The sequence below is a fragment of the Denticeps clupeoides genome, chromosome 9 (assembly GCF_900700375.1).
Source record: "Denticeps clupeoides chromosome 9, fDenClu1.1, whole genome shotgun sequence".
Taxonomy (NCBI): Eukaryota; Metazoa; Chordata; class Actinopteri; order Clupeiformes; family Denticipitidae; genus Denticeps; species Denticeps clupeoides.
This window is the reverse complement of record NC_041715.1, coordinates 21,753,975-21,778,695: the sequence shown is the minus strand read 5'-3', so window position 1 is coordinate 21,778,695 and position 24,721 is coordinate 21,753,975. Positions and strand designations below refer to the sequence as shown.

The window sequence follows — 24,721 nt, the reverse complement described above, 5'->3', positions numbered from 1 at the left end:
ATTCTTCTCCTTACCACTAGAGACCGCTACTAACTCTCTCCTCACCTCACTTTCCCTTTCCATGGATGAACTCTGTCCTCTATCAACAAAACCCAAAAAGACTCACAGGTGACTATTACTGTGCATAATTATTAGGCAACTTAACAAAAATACAAATATATACCCATTTCAATTATTTATTTTTACCAGTGAAACCAATATAACATCTCCACATTCACAAATATACATTTCTGACATTCAAAAACAAAACAAAAGCAAATCAGCGACCAATATAGCCACCTTTCTTTGCAAGGACACTCAAAAGCCTGCCATCCATGGATTCTGTCAGTGTTTTGATCTGTTCACCATCAACATTGCGTGCAGCAGCAACCACAGCCTCCCAGACACTGTTCAGAGAGGTGTACTGTTTTCCCTCCTTGTAAATCTCACATTTGATGATGGACCACAGGTTTTCAATGGGGTTCAAATCAGGTGAACAAGGTCAGGTGAACAAAGTTTTTCTTCTTTTATACCCTTTCTTGCCAGCCACGCTGTGGAGTACTTGGACGCGTGTGATGGAGCATTTTCCTGCATGAAAATCATGTTTTTCTTGAAGGATGCAGACTTCTTCCTGTACCACTGCTTGAAGAAGGTGTCTTCCAGAAACTGGCAGTAGGACTGGGAGTCCCACAACCCGAAAAGGCCCCACAAGCTCATCTTTGATGATACCAGCCCAAACCAGTACTCCACCTCGGACGAGCTCTCTGCCCTTTACCAATCCAGCCACGGGCCCATCCATCTGGCCCATCATGACTCACTCTCATTTCATCAGTCCATAAAACTTTAGAAAAATCAGTCTTGAGATATTTTTTGGCCCAGTCTTGACGTTTCAGCTTGTGTGTCTTGTTCGGTGGTGGTCGTCTTTCAGCCTTTCTTACCTTGGCCATGTCTCTGAGTATTGCACACCTTGTGCTTTTGGGCACTCCAGTGATGTTGCAGCTCTGAAATATGGCCAAACTGGTGGCAAGTGGCATCTTGGCAGCTGCACGCTTGACTTTTCTCAGTTCATGGGCAGTTATTTGCGCCTTGGTTTTTCCACACGCTTCTTGCGACCCTGTTGACTATTTTGAATGAAACGCTTGATTGTTCGATGATCACGCTTCAGAAGCTTTGCAATTTTAAGAGTGCTGCATCCCTCTGCAAGATATCTCACTATTTTTGACTTTTCTGAGCCTGTCAAGTCCTTCTTTTGACCCATTTTGCCAAAGGAAAGGAAGTTGCCTAATAATTATGCACACCTGATATAGAGTGTTGATGTCATTAGACCACACCCCTTCTCATTACAGAGATGCACATCACCTAATTGGTAGTAGGCTTTCGAGCCTATACAGCTTGGAGTAAGACAACATGCATGAAGAGGATGATGTGGACAAAATACTCATTTGCCTAATAATTCTGCACTCCCTGTATTACCAGAATCTTCTGCGCAAATTTTCCACTAACCTCACTGCTGCTAAAACTGCTTTCTACAAAGCAAAACTAGAAGCCTCTGCCACAACCCTCAAAAACTCCACAACATCTTCTTATCCCTACTCAACCCTCCGACTCCCCCTGCCCCAACTTCCCTAACAGCTGATGATTTTGCCAACTTCTTCACAGGGAAGATTGAAAAAATCTGTGAGACATTCTCCACCACTAATCCTACTCTTCCTTCTGAAAATTCTACAACTACTCTAAATCAATTTTCTAAGCTCACATCAGATGAAATCATTCAGATTATATCTACAGGCAACCCAACCACCTGTCCACTAGATCCAATACCTTCTGCAATGTTTCAAACCATCTCCCCTGACCTCATCCCTTTCATTTCTTATATCATAAACAGCTCAATCACATCTGGCCATGTACCATCCGCCTTTAAAACAGCCAGGGTTCTTCCAATCCTAAAGAAACCCACTGCTGATCCTGAACATTAACAATTACAGACCAGTTTCCCTCCTCTCATTTCTATCCAAAATCCTTGAGCGCTGTGTCTACAACCAGCTATCACTCCATCTATCACAGAACAACCTCCTGGATCCTAACCAGTCTGGCTTCAGAACAGCTCATTCCACTGAGACTGCCCTTCTGGCAGTTACCGAGCAGCTACATGCAGCCAGATTGGCAAAAATGTCATCGGTTCTTATTCTCCTTGACCTCTCTGCAGCATTTGACACCGTTAACCACAAGACTCTCTTGTCAATCCTGAAGAGGCTTGGAATTCGGGGCTCAGCATGGCAGTGGTTTGCTTTCTACCTTGATGAGCGATCTTACCAAGTGACTTGGAAAGGATCCACCTCTACCTCATGTAGACTCTCCACTGGTGTCCCTCAAGGCTCAGTGCTAGGTCCTCTCCTTTACTCCCTCTACACGAGATCACTTGGTGAGGTCATTTTCTCACATGGATTATCCTACCACTGCTATGCTGACGACCACACTTCTTTCCTCCCTCTGACCTACATGCTGCTTCCAAAATCTCTGCATGTCTAACCGACATCTCGTCTTGGATGGCAGCCCATCACCTCCAACTCAATCCCACCAAAACTGAACTAATATTAATTCCAGCAGATTCTTCACCACATCAGGATCTTGCTATTTACCTAGACAACTCGCAGCTCTCTCCTTCTGCAACAGCCCGCAACCTTTGCGTAACAATAGACAACCAACTCTTCTTCTCGACTCACATTGTCAGGATTGATGGCAGCTGTGCTCAATACCGGTGGCCAATCATGACGGCGCATAAATGCCGGATATTTCCGCCCCTTCCAGGTCTCCGGCATTTTCGTGGACGTTAGTGCATATATCGTGAATGTGTATTTTCAGTTCTGGCAATCGCCACAAGCCTACGGGTTAGTTTTAGTTTATTCCCCTTTATTTCCCGTTTTGGCCACCGCGCCATTGTTTATTTGTGTTTACTGTTTGTTTAATAACAAAAACCCTTCCCAGTATGTCAGACCTCTGCGCTTCCTTTCCCCGTAAGTCCATAGTCATGACAGAATGCCGGAGACCTCCTCAAAAGCGCAGAGGTAGAAAGCAGAGGAGAAAAAGCCCCGAGAAGGATGCAGCCCGGCGCGGTGAACGCGGACGCCACACCCGTTCTGGTGGAGCGGTTTCTCCCCGAGAAGCCATGGTACGCGGCGCCACGTGATGACGTCACCCCCGGGAGATTCTGCGAAACCCGGAAGCGACAACGTCGGCGGGTGAGTGGGCAGAGTGAGGACGTTGCCGTCGGCAGCAGCGAGGAAGTGACGTGGGCAGCGAGCGCAGAGGATGCGACCCCCACGATCTTTGCCATGTCGAGCCAGGAACTCTGCGCTCTGCTGGCCAGGCTCCCCGTGGATTGGGACGACACAGACGACGATGAAAGCACGGGAGATGAGAGTTGGGCTCCGCCCATCGCGCCCGTCCATGATCGTCGCGAGGTCCGTGGGGACCCACGTCACTTCCAGGGGGGTGAGAAGCGACAACGGCGGCGTCCCTCCAGCGAGGAGGTGGGCAGGCTCCAGACCGAATGGCCAGAGTACTGCCCATGGGAGTTGATCGCACCCTGGGTCCAGGATGTCCGCAGGGTGGACGACCCTCGGAGTCACCGGTGGGGGGGCGACAATGACGTGAGCGACAATGACGTGGATTTTCGTTGGGCAGTCGGGGCCGTGATGGCTCCACCTACCTCTACCTCTGCACTTTTGAGGAGGTCTCCGGTATGTCAGACCTCTGCGCTTCCTTTCCCCGTAAATCCATAGTCATGACAGAATGCCGGAGACCTCCTCAAAAGCGCAGAGGTAGAAAGCAGAGGAGAAAAAGCCCCGAGAAGGACGCAGCCCGGCGCGGCGAACGCGGATGCCAGGGGAGAGACGCGACACCCGTTCTGGTGGAGCGTTTTCTCCCCGAGAAGCCGTGGTACGCGGCGCCGCGTGATGACGTCACCCCCGGGAGGCTCTGCGAAACCCGGTAGCGACAACGTCGGCGGGTGAGTGGGCGGAGTGAGGACGTTGGCGTCGGCAGCAGCGAGGAAGTGACGTGGGCAGCGAGCGCAGAGGATGCGACCCCCACGATCTTTGCCATGTCGAGCCAAGAACTCTGCGCTCTGCTGGCCAGGCTCCCCGTGAACTGGACGACACGGACGAGAAAGCACGGGAGATGAGAGTTGGGCTCCACCCATCGCGCCCGTCCATGATCGCTGCGAGGTCCGTGGGGACCCACGTCACTTCCAGGGGGGTGAGAAGCGACAACGGCGGCGTCCCTCCAGCGAGGAGGTGGGCAGGCTCCAGCCCGAATGGCCAGAGTACTGCCCATGGGAGTTGATCGCACCCTGGGTCCAGGATGTCCGCAGGGTGGACGACCCTCTGAGTCACCGGTGGGAGGGCGACAATGACGTGAGCGACAATGACGTGGATTTTCGTTGGGCACTCGGGGCCGTGATCATCTCCAGCGACGTGCCAAGCCCAATGGTCCCAGGACCCTTCAGTGGGGCAGCAGACAATGATGAGATCACCACCATCCTCACGTGTCTGACTGGGTCAGCATGGGGCTGGAGCACAGCCCTCTGGCAGCAGGGAGAGACCGACAGTAGTTTTCAGGACTTCCAGCAGAGACTGGGGGCGGAGTTTGATCGGCCAGAGCCTGAGCCAGGAATCGAACTCTGCCCCTCCACCACATCCAGCGCCAGTCAGGATCCGGGGCAAGAAGACCAAGCACTGGCGGGCGACGAGAAGGTCGCGCCTCCCAAGATCCTGGCTGTGCCCCCTGAGGAGGTCCCAGAGAGCCCAGAGAGGGAGCCAGACGACCCTCTCTTCTGTCTGTCTCTGTCTGTGTGTGTGTGCGTGGTTTATGTGTCCGTATGTTGCCTTCCCCTCTTTGTGTCCACCAGATGGCGACCCAGCAGCAGAGCCGAACCCCAGGGAGGGAGTTCCCAACCTGACTGCACCGGTCCAAGGCGAGGTGGACGGGCCAGGCATGGGCCTGCGTCCGCCTCCAGAGGGGTGGAGAGCCATAGAGCCCCCGGGTAGGCATGAGGACCCAGCTGGGACAGGCAGGCAGAGGGCCTGCTTGTCCCAACGGATGCAGAAGGCAGAAGACAGGGCCCACACGTACCCAGATGGATCGGCCCTGATTATTGTGTGGAGGTACGAGGGTCCGGGGCCGCCATGCGGGACCATGCCGGGGAGCCAGGCCGAGGGTCCGGGGCCGCCATGCGGGACCACGCCGGGGAGCCAGGCCGAGGGTCCGGGGCCGCCATGCGGGACCACGCCGGGGAGCCAGGCCGAGGGTCCGGGGCCGCCATGCGGGACCACGCCGGGGAGCCAGGCCGAGGGTCCGGGGCCGCCATGCGGGACCACGCCGGGGAGCCAGGCCGAGGGTCCGGGGCCGCCAAGTGGGACCACGCCGGGGAGCCAGGCCGAGGGTCCGGGGCCGCCAAGCGGTACCACGCCGGGGAGCCAGGCCGAGGGTCCGGGGCCGCCAAGCGGGACCATGCTCGGGAGCCAGGCCGAGGGACCCGGGCCGCCAAGCCTGACCACACCGGGGAGCCAGGCCGAGGGACCGGGCCCGCTACGCCTGACCACGCCGGAAAGCCAGGCCGAGGGACCGGGGCCGCCACGCCTGACCACGCCGGGGAGCCAGCCAGAGGGACCGGGGCCACCACGCCTGACCACGCCGGGGAGCCAACCCGAGGGACCGGGGCCGCCACACCTGACCATGCCGGGGAGCCAGCCAGAGGGACCGGGTCCTCCAAGGGGAGGATACAGCAGGGCAGGAGCCCTGTGGTTGCCACCGTCCGCCCCGCCACCTCCACTGATGGTACTGCTGGGGCTCCGAGGACGTAGCCCTTGGAGGGGGGGCTCTGTCAGGATTGACGGCAGCTGTGCTCAATACCGGTGGCCAATCCTGACGGCGCATAAATGCCGGATATTTCCGCCCCTTAGTGCACGTATTGTATGTGAATGTGTATTTTCAGTTCTGGCAATCGCCACACGCCTACGGGTTAGTTTTAGTTTATTCCCCTTTATTTCCCGTTTTGGCCACCGCGCCATTGTTTATTTGTGTTTACTGTTTGTTTAATAATAAAAACCCCTTCCCAACATGTCAGACCTATGCGCTTCCTTCTCCCGTAAGTCCGTAGTCGTGACACACATCAGCAATCTTTCCTGCTCATGTAGATTCCTTCTCTGCAATATCAGACGAATCCGCCCTTATCTGTCAACCCAGGCCACCCAACTACTGGTTCAGTCCTTAGTAATCTCACGACTGGATTACTGCAACTCCCTTACATTTACATTTACGGCATTTGTCAGACGCCCTTATCCAGAGCGACTTACAACGTTTTTTCAAGTTACCATCGATCCCTTCTAGCTGGTCTACCACTATGTACCATCCGACCTCTACAATTAATACAAAATGCAGCAGCACGACTAATCTTCAACCTTCCCAAATTCTCCCACACCACCCCTCTGCTACGCTCCCTCCACTGGCTCCCAGTAGCTGCACGCATCAGGTTCAAAATACTGATGCTGGCCTACAAAGCCAAACATGGAGTAGCACCATCCTACCTCACAGCCCTTATTACACCTCGCACTGCACCTCGTATACGCAGAGCCTCCAGTCCTGCTCGCCTGGTCCCTCCATCGCTAAATGTAAAAGGAAAACATTCATCTACACTCTTCTCCGTCTTGGCCCCTCGGTGGTCGAATGAACTTCCCCTCGAGGTCAGAACAGCTCAGTCACTGAGCACTTTCAAACGACAGCTCAAGACCTTCCTCTTTAAAGAATATTTAGATTAAATTGTAACTTTCTTGTTGTCGAACTTGTGTACAGAATCTACAACATAGTGAATAAAAGATGTATTCATAGTTGGGGTCCTAGTGAACCGGAATTGATCTCTTCATCGATGGTAATTTGAAAGCACATTGTAAGTCGCTCTGGATAAGGGCGTCTGCCAAATGCTGTAAATGTAAATATAATGTAAATGTAAATTACAAAAATTATAATATTAAATAATTCTATACAGCTGATTGTAGACAAATTAACCTGAATATTCTCTTTTTGTCTTGTTTTTTGCACTATTAGACTCCTTGGACATCCCAGTGGGAATCCTCTGCTATGAGGACAACAGTGCTGCAAGCCCAGCACTGCCACAACTCAACCCCTCAAGAGTAGGTATCATCCTAGAGGGCAACCTTGCAATGGAAGCACTCACCAACCTACCTCAAGCAATGTGCCTCTTGTTTGGCTTTACCTACGCACATCACCTGCAGTACCCGAAAGGCTTGAAAACACTTTTACCTTCATTCAGCAGGTAATGCTAAATTTAGGTCGAAGTGAGCTTCTTCCAAAGTTTCAGAAGCTGAAGAATGAGCTAGCAGGGTAAAACACATTTATGCTTAAAGCACAGCTCTTGATACCTGTGTCAATTACTTTGCACTGATTAGAGCAAATAGGCTTGCAGTTGTTCATTTTGTCTGGTTCTTCTTGTGCTAGATGTGTCTAGTATTGTATTTTATAATTTTTTTTACAGAAGGCACATTTTAGAGAAGTTGCAAGTTTATTTTTACCAGCTCTGATCCATACTGCATAGTGTGTTTCTTACCGATGACTCTTATATCTTAGTACCTATTGATGTTTATGCATGATGTAAATTTTTATGCATGATGTAAAAGTTTTCATATGTCAAATGTATCTTACTTCAGACTGATACATTGTTACTGACCTCAGTTACAGTGCTTCTGTGATACAGTTTGATACATTTTCATTAAAATGGTCTTAATGCTGAGGTGGAGATGGGGAAAATGTCTTAAACTCGTATGGACACATTTTTTTGTCATAAATAAAGTTCCATTACTGAAGTATGTATTGCTGTAGAATTTATTTTATTTTAGTCATTTTAATCACAAGTTTCTAGATAAAATTTCTGACCCATTTTGGGTTGCATTCAACCCAGCAGCGTATTCATTTTTAACTAATAGTTGGGTTAAAAATCATAACCCAGCATGCTGGGTTAAACGTGTAACCCAACTTGTCAAAATAACCCAGTGTTGGGTTGGTCCCTTTTTGACCCAGTGCTGGGTTACCAAAATAACCCAAATTGGGTTGTTTTTAACCCAGCAGTTTTACAAGTTTTTACAGTAACATACATTCTATGCCTCCCTGGTGTTGTATCAGAACAGCTCCTAATCCATCTCGGTTGAAATAGGCAAGTGTAGTTGCTTCAGCAGGGACAGTTTTCAGAGCACAGAATGTTTTTTGACAGCTCAGGTCCAAACTTAAATGGAGTGTGTTTAGAGAATGTTTTCATATTACACTCCCCCCATTGATAAGAATTTCGTATTGTTACTTGGCGAACCAAACGTATCAATAAAGTTTTTTTAAATTAAGCATTTGAAAGAATGCTTCTGAGCGCACGATTGCCCACCACCGAAAATCTTGGAATTGTGCTGGAGGAGACTTCACGCGTTGGTCCCACAACACGAACGAATAGAACTGAAATTCAGGTTAACGATGTGTTGAATTGTAACGGCGTCCACTGTCCACGTCACCGCGAGGGGGGTGCGCGCTGCTCCACTCTCCTTCAGCCGCAGATCCACGCAGCTGCTCCGCTGGAGAAGACAGAGCGGTTCTCCTTCACCCGATTCGCAACCGAGCTCCGCCACAACGGTAAGTGCGCGGCGAGTTCCGCGTGACGCGCGCAGTAGCGACTCCAAACTTTTCTTCTCTCCCCCGTTCTGCAGATGTTCCAGACTTTCTCTATGGCGCTTCTCCTCGCCGGGATTTACTGCCACGTCGAGGTAAGTTTAGTCCTGTTCAAAATAACCAATCGTGCAAATACCGGAGAACAGCAGCCCAAATGAACTACGTTTACATTTACAGCATTTATCAGATGCCCTTATCCAGAGCGACTTGCAATCAGTATAGTGACAGGGACAGTCCCGATGGAGACACTCAGGGTTTAGTGTCAGGGACACAATGGTAGTTAGTGGGGCTTGAACCTTTGTGGTCCTCTAGTTTATAGGCGAGTGCTAGTTCCATGCTCTTTTTAACTACTTTTAAACACAGTCCAACTGTTTGGTACTGATGGGGTCCTATGACATGTGAGTACAGGGGGTGGTGCTTTGATTGATTAATTGATTGATGATAAGTTGGTTGACAGACTGAGAGTCTTGTTGATGCAGCAGCAGATGAATACATTAATGGGATGAGGTGCAGACATTTTGCCTGTGACCCCATGTTGGAATCGGTCACCCTGCAGACTCACACACTGGACATCAGTTGAACTTTGGAGAGGGTACTGTTCAGCTTGATCCATGGCACCATTTAGATAGAGTAAGAGCAGCATGAGCAGTGTCACATGGGACCATCTGTCTGCCACATCATTCTTTATTTAAAACTGACTAAATGGATTCTGTGGCAGCCAGTGTTCAGTGTCAGCTACATTCCTGAATTAATCTGAGCACAAAGGTTCATTTTCAATGTAAATTAAGTCAAAATTATTCTAACAAACAACACCGCCATAATCTGGTGATCCTGACCTTATACCAGTATGGTGGGATTGTGGAAGTAGTGGTAGCCTAGTGCTCACTGTGTATGCACAAATGATAAATGGTAATAAGTATTAATAACAAATAATCAATATATAGCCTGAGTGAAGACTGAGGAAGAGTAGTGGGCTGTGTGTAGTATACATGTAGAGTAGAGTGTATAACCTCCTGAGTCCTGGAAGAAAAAATGTTTTGGTATTTAGATTTTTTTTAGACAAGTTAAGTGCTGTGAACAAAAGAAACATGTTGCAACTCTTTTTTTCCTCAAAAAATCTTTTATTTAGTTTTTACCATATGTCCTCTGCAGTGGACAGCAGGTCTTTTTAAATCACAGTTAATCATAGATTCATATAATGGTGTCATATGGACAATTAATATAATTAAAACATTAAAAACTTATTTAAACATGGAAAAAGCTTGTACAATGTAGTAATTGAACTTTTGTTTACTAATGCAGATCATGTAAAATGTGAAATGGCAATTCATGCCTCCAGAAAGCATAACAAGGTAACAGTAAGGCAACATGGCAAACGATTTTTAAAAACTTGAAATAATTATTTAAAACCATAAGGGGTTCTGAGTTAGGAGTGATATGCCAGAAAACAGTTTTTCCTTTGGCAATGCACAGAAACACATTGCATTTGATGATATCACATAGGTTTTGCCATTACATCCACCTCTCCGGCACCGTGATGCATGGGCTGCCTCCACCATCTTGGGCATATGGACATATGGCATATTTTTTCAGGCTGTCATTGGGCTGTGGCTCCACACTTCGCCTCCTCTTAGGGGGAGTGTACTCATCATTAGTGCTGACATCACTGACCACCTCATCAAACTCTTGACCTCGTCCCCACTGGGCTTGGGCAATAAGATCTTCAGCCAGGATCAATCTGAACTCAAAATACTGCAGCCTATCCTTCTCCAGTCTCCCACTCATCTCATGATCTACCCTGTACTCAATCCAGCTGTTAGTGGCAGCCAGATCAAAGAAATGCAGAATGGTATGGACGGTCCATTTTCTTGTATGGCTAGACATTGTATAGAAGCTGATCATTCGGTCACACAGATCAACTCCGCCCATGATAGTGTTGTACTCAGTCACAACAACAGGTCGAGATACATTAAGATGCCGCTTCTCTTTGGAAGACCATCTCATGCAGTTGTCCTTGGGCTGTATTCCAAGGACAGTGGAGGCCAAGAGGACTGCCTTATTGTCCTGCCACTTAATCACTGCAGTCTCTGATGGCTTTCTGACAACCATCTCACATGCACCTCTTCCTTTTTTTTTCAAATGTGTTATCATTTGACATCTTTGACTTGCACTGTTTTGGGATTCTGTTTTTCGTGATGGTCCCTGTTCCCTGGAGACCACTAGCTTTCAGGGCATCTAGCAGTTTGACAGAAGTGAAAAATCTCTCAGAGTGTAGGTGAGTCTGTGCCATCCGAATGACAGCATTCTCTCCGATTCCCAGGTGATGGTCAGAGAACGTGTTCTTGCCCTTATAAACCTCAAAGTCCAGCACCAGACCACTTGGACTGGCAAGCACAAAGGCTTGCACAATCCTTTCAACCTTACTCATCCCCTGGCTTTCTGTTTTGTGAACAATGGTCTTAATGAGAGTTAGTAAGTCCTGCTGTCCTCTCCAGAGGACACTGAATACAAATTGTGTTTTCAATTGTGTAATCAGAAGGTTGCCAGTTCGAATCCCCATCCGCCAGGGTGCCACTGAGGTAGCACTGAGCAAAGCACCACACACTACTCCCTGTCATGGCTGCCCACTGCTCACCAAAGGTGACAGGTTAAAAGCAGAGGACAAATTTCGTTGTGTGCACTGTGTGCTGTGCTGTGTATCACAATGACAATCACTTCACTTTCCCTTACATAGATCCTGTGGGAGTCTGAATCTTCCAGAGCAAAAAAAAATGTTTGTGCCTGCAGGAAAAGGAGCTGACAGGAGAGTGAACACCCCCTCCAGCCTGATAATGTGTGTTTGTAAGGGGAACTTTAGAGACACACGCACGCACACACACACACACACACACACACACACACACACACACACACACACCAGAGCATCATCATCTACAGAGAGTGGATTTGTGTTCCCACCTTCAGGCAAAGGAGCTTTTGTAACTTGACTGCACACACACAGACATCAGATCCAGGTTTACAGAAATGATAATGAAGAGGTGTGTATGTGTGTTGGGGGTACAGTACATTGTTCAACTGCCCTGTATATTTTCCGCTTTGTTGGATAGTGCTGGTTTTGTGTTTGAAGCGTCTGCTATAAATAGTCTAGCAGGTGAAGAGAAACATGGAGCGAGAAAGACTGTGTAACAGGATGGGGGGTGTTGCACGTGCATAGACAGGGGAATTCTGGGATGTCCTGTAGGGACAGGTTCTGGGTGACAGATCACATGGTGCACTTCTCTTCTGTTAAGGTGTGATGATTAGCTTCCATATGACATTCATGGGCAGTCTTGGGAGTTAAAAGCACTAAGGGTTCCATATATTATATTTGTGCACTTATTTTATGAAATTAGCATTTCCAGTCTCACTGATCAGTCTCACTCACAGTCTCAACTATGGGCCAATTCTCTCCAATTCTGTCCAATTGAAATCCCAATCTCTATCCTGGACAGACATATACATGTCTCTTCCCACTGAAGTGTTTCTTCCTGCTTTTTGCAGGACATACATGATCTTGTCTTGTGTGATCTAGGTTTGAATGGCAATTTTGATTAAAAAGGAGACAGAAAAGTATGGAGCAGAATGTTCCTCAAATCTGGCTTCTGAGATCTGCAACCTTAAAGAATACGAATGAAAAGAGGTATTAAAAATGCAATGTTTCAAGGAGCTACATTAGAGCTCACATTAATAACATCATAGTTAAATCTCTGTGGGATTGCTTGGTTGGCTTGGTATCATACTGAGAAACCAGTGTCAAGTCCATGCGGGCATGACGCGGCGGGTGAACGGAGAGGAGGATGTGGAGTGACGAGGAATGGAGGACGCTTTCACCTGACATCACGGAACAGGGGTTTAATGGTGAATCACAGGACAGGGGAGACATCCGAGACGTAGACACTAGTGAACACGGAACATAACTTCAAAGACATGACAGCGGACAGAAACGAACAGGGCAGCTTTATACAATTTACACAGGTGAGAACAATTAGGGAACATTACACATGACAACAATGAAACTCCGGTCCGGATCCTGATCCTGACCTGGACCGGAGTAACCCCCATTTCGGACCGGATCCTGACAACCAGACTCAAGAACAAGGCTCTTGTGAAGAATGTAGGTCTGAAAACAAGTTCACTTCCATTTCCAAACACATGTCATCTATTAACCTAGTGCTGAGGGAGCTCCTCCCCCACCGACAGAGTCCTGCCAGACACACTGTATAATATAGTGTATAATATACTGCCAGACACACTGTTTGGCTTTAAGGCCAGGAGGGAACAATAAAGAGGTACAAGTTTCTGCTGGGGTGGGTGAAGAACAGGAGGAGAGGGGATAAACAGGTCCACAGTATCTATCAGAGTAGCAAGAAGGTAGGAGATATGAAAAATGTTATATGTTATTGTTAAATTGCAATGGAGTCAGCATTTTATCAGTCCAATGGAATAATTTGCTTGTCTCACAACCCCACAAACCAACGTAACCCCCTTACATAAAATGGACTATCCGGTGACCTTCATTTGAACCGCATGACCCTCAACTTCAGTCCAGTTCACCAGCTGTAAAAGGTTCTGTTGAAAGTGAGCATTTAGGAATGGGGATGATATTATGCTGTAATGCAGATTTGCACTGAGAGAGAAAGAACAGAGGACAAAGGGAACAACTAAAGGACAAGCCTGTCCTGGGGTTCACATGGAAGCTATTATGTAGATAATATCACTAGGATAGTATTGTGGGAAATTTCACAATTTTCATGTTTTGTTCTAAGTCCTAGAACAAAACATGTAAAATTGTTATGAGCTACTTCAGCATCAGAAACAGGTTTAGGTCCTACAGGAAAAAGGGAGATACCAAGAAGAGCAAAAAGAATCAAGGTCATCTTGAGTTATAAGACAGGTAAAATTCAGTTCAGGTGGAGTGGGAACAACCTTCAACAATGGCGATGTCACTGTGCCATTGTTTATTTGTATTTATTTATTGTTTGTTATAATAAAACCCCTTCCCAGCATGTCCTGCTTCTGTGCTTCCTTCCCCTGTGGCGAGGTTCTAAACATACAATGCAATCAGATTTTACAGTGTCACCAGTAGCTTCTGCAAGTAATAACCAGTTATTAATTTGGCCAGATATTCCTGTGATCAAATCAAAATAGTCATCAGTGGGAGGGAGACAGATGTGGGCTTCCTAGAGACATTCACAGGTTCCTGGCATAAAATAATAGAAAACAGGGCATCGGTACAGCTACAATAAGTCCATAAGTAAAACATTCACCAGTCATTGTGAAGGGCGTCAATTGATGGGACAGGTTGGCAGGTCTCTTCCTTTGTGACGGAGGTAAATAGAAGAGGTTGTTGAGCTCGAGGAGAGGGTAGAGTTGATTGGGGCGGAGGTGGGGGCATCGGCGTCGGTTGTTTGAAGTATTCATGCCACAGAAGGATGGGCTGTGTACAGATGATGCTGATGAGGAGAAAGCACATGGTTCCCTTCAGGGACACAGGTTTCCCTTGCTTGGGTTGGCTGTCTGCTCGGGTTCAAGGGCTATCTGGTGGCGCTGGAACCCTCTTACAGTGGGACGCATGGATCCTCATGGCTCTGTCTGTGATCTTGACTGCTGTGTGAGCTGTCAACAGGATCTGGGAGGGTTGATGGTTGGGGCAAAGTCTCCTGGATGGAAGTGATGGAGTTGGATCTCGGATAGTTGTGGAAGGGCAGCAACAACTGGGAATGTGCACTTCATTATGTGAAGCACAAATCATACATGATTGACAGTATTTTGTGTAAAAAGAGTGAAAATGTTTTCTGCAATAGCAGACATCATCCCTCCTTTTGACACATAATCCAATCCATGGGTCAATTTAACATAAATGTACAATTTAGGCAATTGAAGTGAGTTGAGTGGAAGAAGCAGAGCTGGCCTTAATCAGAGTTAGAAGTGGTGAACGTTCTGCAGTCTTCGCAGCTGCATTTGCTAGTGCATTTCCTGCAGAGATTGGATCAGAGCTGTTAGTATGAGTTACATACAGAAATCTGTCCTGGAAGCAAAATCAGATTTAAGAAACCATCTGTGTTTCCACAGGGTACCAGTCATAAGAAAAAAAACACCAAAAGCATAACGTGAGTCAGTGTAGGTGGTAACAGTTTGGAGTGGGCATCACAGAATGCATACCCAATGCAAGAAGAACCATCAGGTAGGCGGAAAGCTGATCCATCCACAAAGAGAACAAAATTCAGGATAATCAAGTGGACTGTCAAGAGGTCAGGCCTAGGAGAGCATGAAAAAGAAAGTTCAGATATACAATTCCCCTTCGTGTTCTGTGGGGAGAAGGGTCGCTAGGTGAAGAGAGGTGAATTTCTTTACTGTAACATTGAGAAGACCTTACAATATCTTGCAAAAGTTGAACAGGTCCCTGTAGTGAAAGTAATTTCAGAGTATTTGTGAATACTGCCACACTGCTGTGACTTTTTTTTGGGTGGGGGGGGGGTGGCGGGACATGAAATTATCAGTTGCTGAATAAGTAACATACAAATTGCATCAAAAACCTGTGTTTCATCTTTACTTAAAAAAAGCAAGTTGCCCCTCCCAAAAACAAACAAATAAATAAATAACTAAAAGAATGCAAGCTACAGGACGCAGCGAATCACCATGTGGTTGTAGGAGAACAGAGGTCATACGGCCATATTTATGGAAGGCTCTGTCAAGCCTAATGTGGGTGGGGATTGCAGGGCTAAGAGGGCCTTCTCTGCATCAGGGTTCCACAGTACCTGAGAAGACATTGATTTAGAATGAGTAAGGGCAGTTAAAGGCTTGCAGAATTCAGAAAAATTTGGAACATTCTACAGTAGGACCAAAGCCAATAAATGACAACAACTGTTTTACAGTAAGATGTGAGGTGTTTGGATGACAGGTCCTTTTCTTTTTCACTAATAATGTGACCTAGAAATGTATTTGGAGGCAAAATGCAACTGAAATGCAAACCAAAACTGACACAATAATCCTTTCTTCTTCAAACACTGCGTGGGCGGTGGTGGGCCAATTCTGACTGAGCAGTGGGCAGCCATGACAGGCGCCCGGGGAGCAGTGTGTGGGGACGGTGCTTTTGCTCAGTGGCACCTCAGTGGCACCTTGGCAGATCGGGATTCGATCCGGCAACCTTCTGATTACGGGGCCGCTTCCTTAACCGCTGATGTTGAATTTACAAAACTAACCTTAATTTAGAATTGTTTTTCTCCCTTTTTCTTATCCACAATTTACTGATCATTGACCCCACCTCTAGACTCATGTACCACATCTCATCACCCCAATGTCATCGAAGTGTTCATTTACATTGGAATGGCCTTTGCCCCTTCTTATGTGTTCATTATAGGCTGAAGAACTTGCGTATCTCCACATGGTAACACAGGGATTAGTGACATGGCCCCACACCCCCCAGGTTTGTGTGTACTTTTGTACCACAGTTGGGTCCCATCCTCTTCACCATCACAGGTACAATTTCATGGCCTCGGTTGGCCAACTGGGGGCACTTGGACAACTAAGAGGTCGGCCACCCAGAAGCATATGAAACAGCGGTCAGCTGAAACATGTGCTTATAGTGCCACTGGCAGCAATATTTAAAACCAGTACTACACTGCAAGTTGTCAGCACAACCTGTGTGTGTGTGTGTGTGTGTGTGTGTGTGTAAAGTGTCTAAAAATGAACACACAACCTTGGAATTGGAGCACCTTTAAAATGTCCTGGAGGACGCGTTTATTTGTGGGTATCTGTGAAGTATCTGTCATGGTTGTCCTATTTTTCCCAAGGAGTAAAGAAAGTCATTTTCTGGGAGATGCCAGAAGAGCCTGTGGCTAAAGGTTCTATATTTTATTTTTTACCTGATGCTATATATGTACCAGCAGGAAGTCTGAAAAAAAAAAACACAGTTTGAAAGAGAAAATCATAACAACTAGGTAAAGTAAGTGCTGTCTCACTTTATTTCAGTGGGTTTGTGAAACCTTTACAGTTCAGAGTGGGATTTCTGCTGAAGGTCAAGCTCATACATTTATCATAGCTAATTGTATAGCTATTTTTAAGATCACTTTAATTAGTATCTGCCCTAATATAATTCATATATGTAAGTTGTATTTTGGAAGGCACATTGTGAATCTTATCACATTTAAAAGGTTGTGGCATCTGCCACCTGGTGTTCATGCCCTGTAATAACAATTACATGTAATTGTATGTAATATTTAATTTATGCGTGTTTCATATGTAAATTATTTATAGAACTAATGTGTATGTTTATCTGCAGGAGATCCAGAGCAAGTCGAAGGTGTGTGCAAATGTTTTCTGTGGTGCAGGCAGGGAGTGTACTGTGACTGAGAAAGGAGAACCCAGGTGTCTCTGCATTGAGGTCAGTGTAAAGGTCAAAAGATTGTAGGTTTTTGTGTATTAATTTAGTTTTTATGAACACGTTAGTAATCCCAAAGCAAACTACTTACAAGCAGGGTCTTGTATTTAAAAACACTTCTCCACATGCACAACATTTTATTAAATAGAAAAAGGATTTAATTAATAGATTTACAGCTCAAATGAATAGACGAACCATTAATCAGATGATAAGTTAAGGTGATATAAAAGGCCATTTATATTTCATTTTACCCCCTTGTGAACTTATTTATTGCTTTTTTACCTTGATCTAATGCAACCTGTCTAATCTAAAAGTAATCATGAAAGGGCAATGTTGACCTTCCTCAGAAATGTAAGGTGCACAAGCGCTCAGTGTGTGGCAGCAATGGAAATACGTACCGTAACCACTGTGAGTTGCACCGTGATGCCTGCCTGACTGGACTCAAGATTAAGGTAGACCATGATGGACACTGCAAAGGTAGGTTCTGAGGGCAGAGGTAGCTTATAAAGGGGTATCTTTACTAAAATTAACATATGATTACTGTGACCAGTAATTACCACATAGGATTGGAGATCAGTTGGCTTTAGGTTCTCGTCCTGAATCTGTAATGTAAAGTATATAGGATGGCACTGTTGTTCAAGCCTCTCTGACCAGTTATGTATGACATGATTCTAATTTTGGAACCCTCTGCATATATATATATTTTGCATATATTAATGCAAATCCTCTATTAATGTTTACCATTATTGAATGAAGAGTCAGGGATGGTAGCAAAGGAGCACAAGCAAACAAGTTGTGCACAAGCCTGGGTGCCACAGACAATGACCCCCATCACACACCAAAACTGTCAAAATACAAGAAATACAAAGTCATTCATATATAGAGTGGTGGAAGAAAATGGGAAAAAGCACATCATGTTAAATTCCAGTGAGTTGTACACAGATGTGTTGCATCTGTATTTATAATGTGTGTGTGTATATTAAATATAATTAATTTGTGTGCATGTGATATCTGTATGAACGTGAGCTGAACTTTGACTGGTTAAACTCATTGCTCTCTCTGCTGTTCAGATGGTGAACATTGACCAGGCTGAGGAGTAGACTATGGTCCTCATCATATTACATCACCTCACATAAAAACTGCATGTCACATAAAAGTAAATGATAAGGATGGTTTGGTGTATGGTCATGACGTAAATGGTTTTCTTTGTCTTTTCAGAGAAGAAAACAGACAAAACAGCCACCAGCCCAGGTAAACTGTAGAAAAATGGATCATCTCCACCTTCTCAAATCTCACTCTTCTAGCCACTTCCTTCTGCAAGTCTTACCAACACTTCTCTCATAGTTGTACACTCCACTCCAGTCGTGTAGACAAGTCTGCTTTTTTCTTGCCCACACAGTCGTGTGCTATGTGACCAATCGAAATGAACTGAGGAGCCGCATCATTGGGTGGCTTCAGACAGAAGTGGTGGCTGATGGCTGGTTCTCCAAGGGCTCTAACTTCTCTGACATCATACTTAAATACTTCAAGGTTAGCACAATCTACATAAATGTTGTTTTGTTTGAATTAAATGAGGGGTGGATTTTACAGTGCACAATGCCACTAGTTCACTGCAGAAATCACAGTGCAGATATACAAACAAATCAAAGAAAGAGACAAGAGAATAGACAAGACATGAGATCTTCTCAAAACTGTACAGATACTTCTGACCTGGTTTTCAGAATCCTCATCTCGTTATCATTCAAACTTATTACACTTTTTATGGTCAAAAGATCACATGAGTAGCAGCTTCTGAATGATGTTGCTTCGAAACAGCAGATCAGAGATTAACTATTTCATCACAGTTTCTCATTCATGGTTTTTAATGCCTTTATTGTCCCAACAGACATAAATAAAAAATAGAAATGATAACTGTGACCTCGTTGTCACCATTACGTGACATTTTCTGATCCAGCAGTTCTACTGCAGATGCAGTTGTTTCATCACATATATGTTATGTTATATGTATTTATATGTAAGCACATCTTTATTACTGAATCCTCAGTACTATGCAGTCCGCTTCAGAAACAACATAATGGTAGTACATCTGGAACTGTCAAATTTCTGGAATGTTTCTATACAGAAAAAAAAATAATCCCTGGAAAGGATTATGACTATAGACACACAGACCCATGATCTGGCTCAGTGAGGTGGGCAATAGACATAAACGGATGCAGAGCGACGATAGAGAAGGCGTGAAAAGAAGGAGAGGAGTGATAATCACCATGGCACTCATTGGAATATGGATGGTTGCTGATAAAATAGCAGTGAAAGTCAGACACATTTTCTTAATCACCTTGTCATGGAGAGAAAATATGTGTAATAACTGTTTGTGACTACACTAAAAAATTAATACTACTTCAGTGTAGACAGTTTTACTTTTACGATTTATTTGTTATTTATTTCCTTATTATATACAGGGAGTGCAGAATTATTAGGCAAATTAGTATTTTGTCCACATCATCCTCTTCATGCATGTTGTCTTACTCCAAGCTGTATAGGCTCGAAAGCCTACTACCAATTAAGCATATTAGGTGATGTGCATTTCTGTAATGAGAAGGGGTGTGGTCCAATGACATCAACACCCTATATCAGGTGTGCATAATTATTAGGCAACTTCCTTTCCTTTGGCAAAATGGGTCAAAAGAAGGACTTGACAGGCTCAGAAAAGTCAAAAATAGTGAGATATCTTGCAGAGGGATACAGCACTCTTAAAATTGCAAAGCTTCTGAAGCGTGATCATCGAACAATCAAGCGTTTCATTCAAAATAGTCAACAGGGTCGCAAGAAGCGTTTGGAAAAACCAAGGCGCAAAATAACTGCCCATGAACTGAGAAAAGTCAAGCGTGCAGCTGCCAAGATGTCACTTGCCACCAGTTTGGCCATATTTCAGAGCTGCAACATCACTGGAGTGCCCAAAAGCACAAGGTGTGCAATACTCAGAGACATGGCCAAGAAAGGCTGAAAGACGACCACCACTGAACAAGACACACAAGCTGAAACGTCAAGACTGGGCCAAGAAATATCTCAAGACTGATTTTTATGGACTGATGAAATGAGAGTGAGTCTTGATGGGCCAGATGGATGGGCCCGTGGCTGGATTGGTAAAGGGCAGAGAGCTCCAGTCCGACTCAGACGCCAGCAAGGTGGAGGTGGAGTACTGGTTTGGGCTGGTATCATCAAAGATGAGCTTGTGGGGCCTTTTCGGGTTGAGGATGGAGTCAAGCTCAACTCCCAGTCCTACTGCCAGTTTCTGGAAGACACCTTCTTCAAGCAGTGGTACAGGAAGAAGTCTGCATCCTTCAAGAAAAACATGATTTTCATGCAGGACAATGCTCCATCACACACGTCCAAGTACTCCACAGCGTGGCTGTAAAAAAAGGGTATAAAAGAAGAAAAACTAATGACATGGCCTCCTTGTTCACCTGATCTGAACCCCATTGAGAACCTGTGGTCCATCATGAAATGTGAGATTTACAAGGAGGGAAAACAGTACATTTACATTTACATTTACAGCATTTATCAGACGCCCTTATCCAGAGCGACTTACAATCAGTAGTTACAGGGACAGTCCCCCTGGAGCAACTTAAGGTTAAGTGTCTTGCTCAGGGACACAATGGTAGTAAGTGGGATTTGAACCTGGGTCTTCTGGTTCATAGGCGAGTGTGTTAACCACTAGGCTACTACCACCCTGAACAGTGTCTGGGAGGCTGTGGTTGCTGCTGCACGCAATGTTGATGGTGAACAGATCAAAACACTGACAGAATCCATGGATGGCAGGCTTTTGAGTGTCCTTGCAAAGAAAGGTGGCTATATTGGTCGCTGATTTGTTTTTGTTTTGTTTTTGAATGTCAGAAATGTATATTTATGAATGTGGAGATGTTATATTGGTTTCACTGGTAAAAATAAATAATTTAAATGGGTAAATATTTGTTTTTTGTTAAGTTGCCTAATAATTATGCACAGTAATAGTCCCCTGCACACACAGATATCCCCTTAAAATAGCTAAAAATAAAAACAAACTAAAAACTACTTCCAAAAACATTCAGATTTGATATTAATGAGTTTTTGGGTTCATTGAGAACATGGTTGTTGTTCAATACTAAAATTATTCTTCAAAAATACAACTTGCCTAATAATTCTGCACTCCCTGTACAGACCTATGACAATGGAGACTCTCAGCTGGACTCTGCTGAGCTGCTCAAGTTCATTCAGCACAACGAGAGTGCCATGGATCTGCATACCTACCCCGATGAGGAGAGCAACCGCCTTCTGTGGTATGAGTCGGTCCCACTGGAATCACATGGCCCAGTGTCCACTCAGTTTGTGGTAAATGTGACACCCATGTGCAGGAACACCACTAGAAAATGGTGGTGCAATGACTCTATAGGGTAATTACAGGCTCATAAATGCAACAGTTTATAGTTTAATGATTAAATGTGGGTTTACATTTCCTGACTTTTCAGTGAACCCTAGAAGCACAAAGAGGCCATGCATGCTGGCCTCCCAAAAAAACAAGCTCAGACTGACAGGGTCCAGAGGTTCTGGCTTCTGGCTCCATCAGAATCTCCTTATCTGGTTTTATCTCAGTGTAGGAGCCTGGGCAACGTGTCACTTTTTTCACAAGCGGCTGGAGCGTATGGAGCTCAGGGTCGTGATGCACAAAAACTTGTGGTGGGGACAACAGGGTACACATTTCACAGAAATAACGCAAAACTGTGCTTGTTTGTGGTGCTTGTGTCATTTTATCAGAGTGTGGAAGACGAAACATATGAGGATGGGATGGAGACTCAGGTGGACTGTAACCGTGGCGTGTATGCATTTGGGAATTAAAAAAGTGAAAGTGATTAGTTGTCACATGACACAGGAAAATGTTCTATCAGTGTTGCTGCAGGTCCTATCATTATCACTCCTGGTCTTAAATGTACCTTTCTCTGCCTTTAGGAGCCTGTGTGTGGACGCCCTCATTGAGCTGTCAGATGAGAACGCTGACTGGAGGCTGAGCTTTGATGAATTCCTCAACTGCCTGAAACCAGGATTTAACCCTCCTGAGAAGAGTAGTAACCTATCACGTATTTCACTACATATAATTGAGCATGGCAGTTTTTTATCTTTTTAAATTCTGGTACACTCGAGTACATCTGTAGTGTGTACAATACGAATCCTGTAGAGCGGATTTGATCATAAACATTCAAATCGCTGCTTACTGTAGAAACGGCCTCAGCTACAGGGCAGGAAACCATTTGAGTGCCACAGAAACAAAGGCATTCAGACAGAGCAGAGGAAAAGTGGGTGAAAGTTCATACATCCAGGAGGAGGGGCAACGCCTCTCTCTGGGTGCCTCTGCCACTCCATCCTGCTGCCTGGGGCAGAAATACATTCTGAAGGCACACAGGGCCATTTCACAGAAATAAAGCAAAATAAAGAGTCATTGTGCTTCTTTGTGGTGCTTGTGTCATTTTATCAGAGTGTGCCCTGGAAGACGAAACATATGAGGATGGGACGGAGACTCATGTGGACTGTAACCGCTGCGTGTGTGCATGTGGGAACTGGGTGTGCACTGCCATGACCTGTGATGGTGAGGAATCACTGTGAACAGTGAGTACTAGATGTATGAAAAGCATCCTGACAGCATCCTCTTTATTGCTACCACAGTGGGACGAAACTCTCAAAAGATTACCCAGGGCGAGCGGACTCTGCGTGTGGTAGAGCTCAAGAAACACCAGGTCTGTTCATCTCTCCTCCACATCTGTACATATATAACATCCTGGTTTTTGATCACATGCTGTGCTGCTCACTTTGTCTTCAGGAAACGGCGGAGAAGATGAAATCCAGCAGAAAGGAAATGGTGTAGACCTTGGTTACCTATTTATTTTTGTGGAATGTGTTCTACTGTTCTATATATTCAAGTCTTGTCCTGAAGTTTGGTCTTGTGTGTAGACTGATCAGAAAGACCTTGATGCTGAATAATGAGAAGATGTTAAATTATTTTGTCGTTCTCGCTATATTTGTTCACATCTACACTGAGGTCATCAGCCTTTAATTATTCATGGCCTGTGTCTCTGAGTTCCTGAATGGCCAGCTACAAAAAAACCAACAGTTAAGAGACCAAGTGTGATGTGACCTCAAACCAAAGCCTAACATTGAGTGTAAAATGTAGCCTCCAGCTAACTCTAGTGCCAGCAACATTTCATGGAGCAGTCTGAACAGGAAAGAGATGATACTCTTCATGCTGTAGCTGTGTGGGGACTGTCTCGCTATCTTTTGTGGTTTTGAGTGCCTTAAACCCATTCTTGGTTAGATTCTCCCGTGTGAACGAAACCACATTAGAAGAAGCAAAAAGATATTTCATAAAGTATTTCATAGGTGATATGTATGTACAGTCCCTGACAAAAATCTTGTCGCTAATCTTTTTGTAGAAACACCTGCTATTAACCTTTTAATTTTAATTAATTAATTGGTGTTAGAAAGAGCTCATATGAAAAGCTAAACCCTACCAAATGATGTTTGATGCGTTGAAATAAATTAGCTTCACTGAAAAAAGATTTATCATTCAATCAAGATCAATTTCATCAAAAAGGTCAAATTTTGGCTAGACAAAAGTTTTGTCGCTTATACAGAAATTGAACAAATTTACTGCAAATACAAAAATATTTCAGCAAATTAAGTAGTGGTGCTGTGAGACCTAAATTTAATATCTTGTATGACTTCCATGAGCCTGAAAGACTGCGCCCATGTGGTTTGGCAAGGATTCATACAATGTATTGATGTAGTCATAAGGAATAGCAAAGAAAGCAGTCTTGCATGCCTCCCAGAGTTCATCAATATTCTTTGATTTCGTCTTCCATCCTCAATGACGTTCATGTCTGGTGACTGGACTGGCCAATCCTGGAGCATCTTGAACTTCTTTGCCTTGAGGAACTTTGATGTGCAGATGGGTTCTGATTCGACCATGGAGGCCATTGTGAGTCAGAATCCGACAAATTGTTCTGGTTGACACAGGGACTTCAGGTGACCAGGTTCTGTGGAGCTCTGCTGTAGTGGAAAATGGGCTGGCCTTGGTTCATGCAAGGTCTGCCTGACCTGGGCTTGTCAAAAACTTCTCCAGTCTCTTCAAATCTTTTTTTTTATCCTGCGTACTTGACGCTAAGACACATTGAAGGTGTCTGCCACATCAGCAGTGGATCTGGTCTTCAGCCTCTTGATAATCAACACTTTAGTCTCAGGGTGAATCTTTGGCATGTTTTAGGCAGAGGTCTAGTTGCAGTTGATGTGAAGGTCTAATGTACTGGGGTTCTTTTTATACCTGAGACCTAATTGATCCCTTATTAGTCACAGGTGAAGCTCATATGACAAGGCAACAACACTTTTGTCTTTGCAAAAATTGACTCAATGGGCTTTATCAAGCTTCGTTTTTGCACTGAAACATTATTACAAAAGCTGTTGGGAATAAAATGAGTAATTTTTTGTAAAATAAAAAAATTGATTAGAAATATATTTCAGCGGCAATTGAGGTCAATTTGTACACAAGCAGCAAGACTTTTGTCAGGGACTATGTGT

The 24,721-nt window shown here is 45.1% G+C and overlaps 1 protein-coding gene across 2 annotated transcripts; it reads left to right on the top strand.

The window, feature by feature from the left end:
• The first annotated feature begins 8,441 nt into the window (after nucleotides 1–8,441).
• fstl1b (follistatin-like 1b) lies at nucleotides 8,442–23,149 on the top strand. 2 transcript variants are annotated; one of them, XM_028990676.1, is made up of 11 exons: nucleotides 8,442–8,667; nucleotides 8,742–8,798; nucleotides 17,024–17,125; nucleotides 17,470–17,599; nucleotides 18,341–18,373; nucleotides 18,522–18,652; nucleotides 21,320–21,438; nucleotides 22,106–22,218; nucleotides 22,629–22,739; nucleotides 22,817–22,887; nucleotides 22,971–23,149. In XM_028990676.1, exons 2-11 carry the CDS (start codon nucleotides 8,742–8,744, stop codon nucleotides 23,013–23,015), a joined length of 912 nt encoding a protein of 303 aa, XP_028846509.1. In that variant the 5' UTR covers nucleotides 8,442–8,667; the 3' UTR covers nucleotides 23,016–23,149. The 2 variants fall into 2 exon arrangements, with proteins under 2 accessions (XP_028846509.1, XP_028846508.1); XM_028990675.1 differs by having other exon boundaries at nucleotides 22,106–22,233.
• The last annotated feature ends 1,572 nt before the right edge of the window (nucleotides 23,150–24,721 follow it).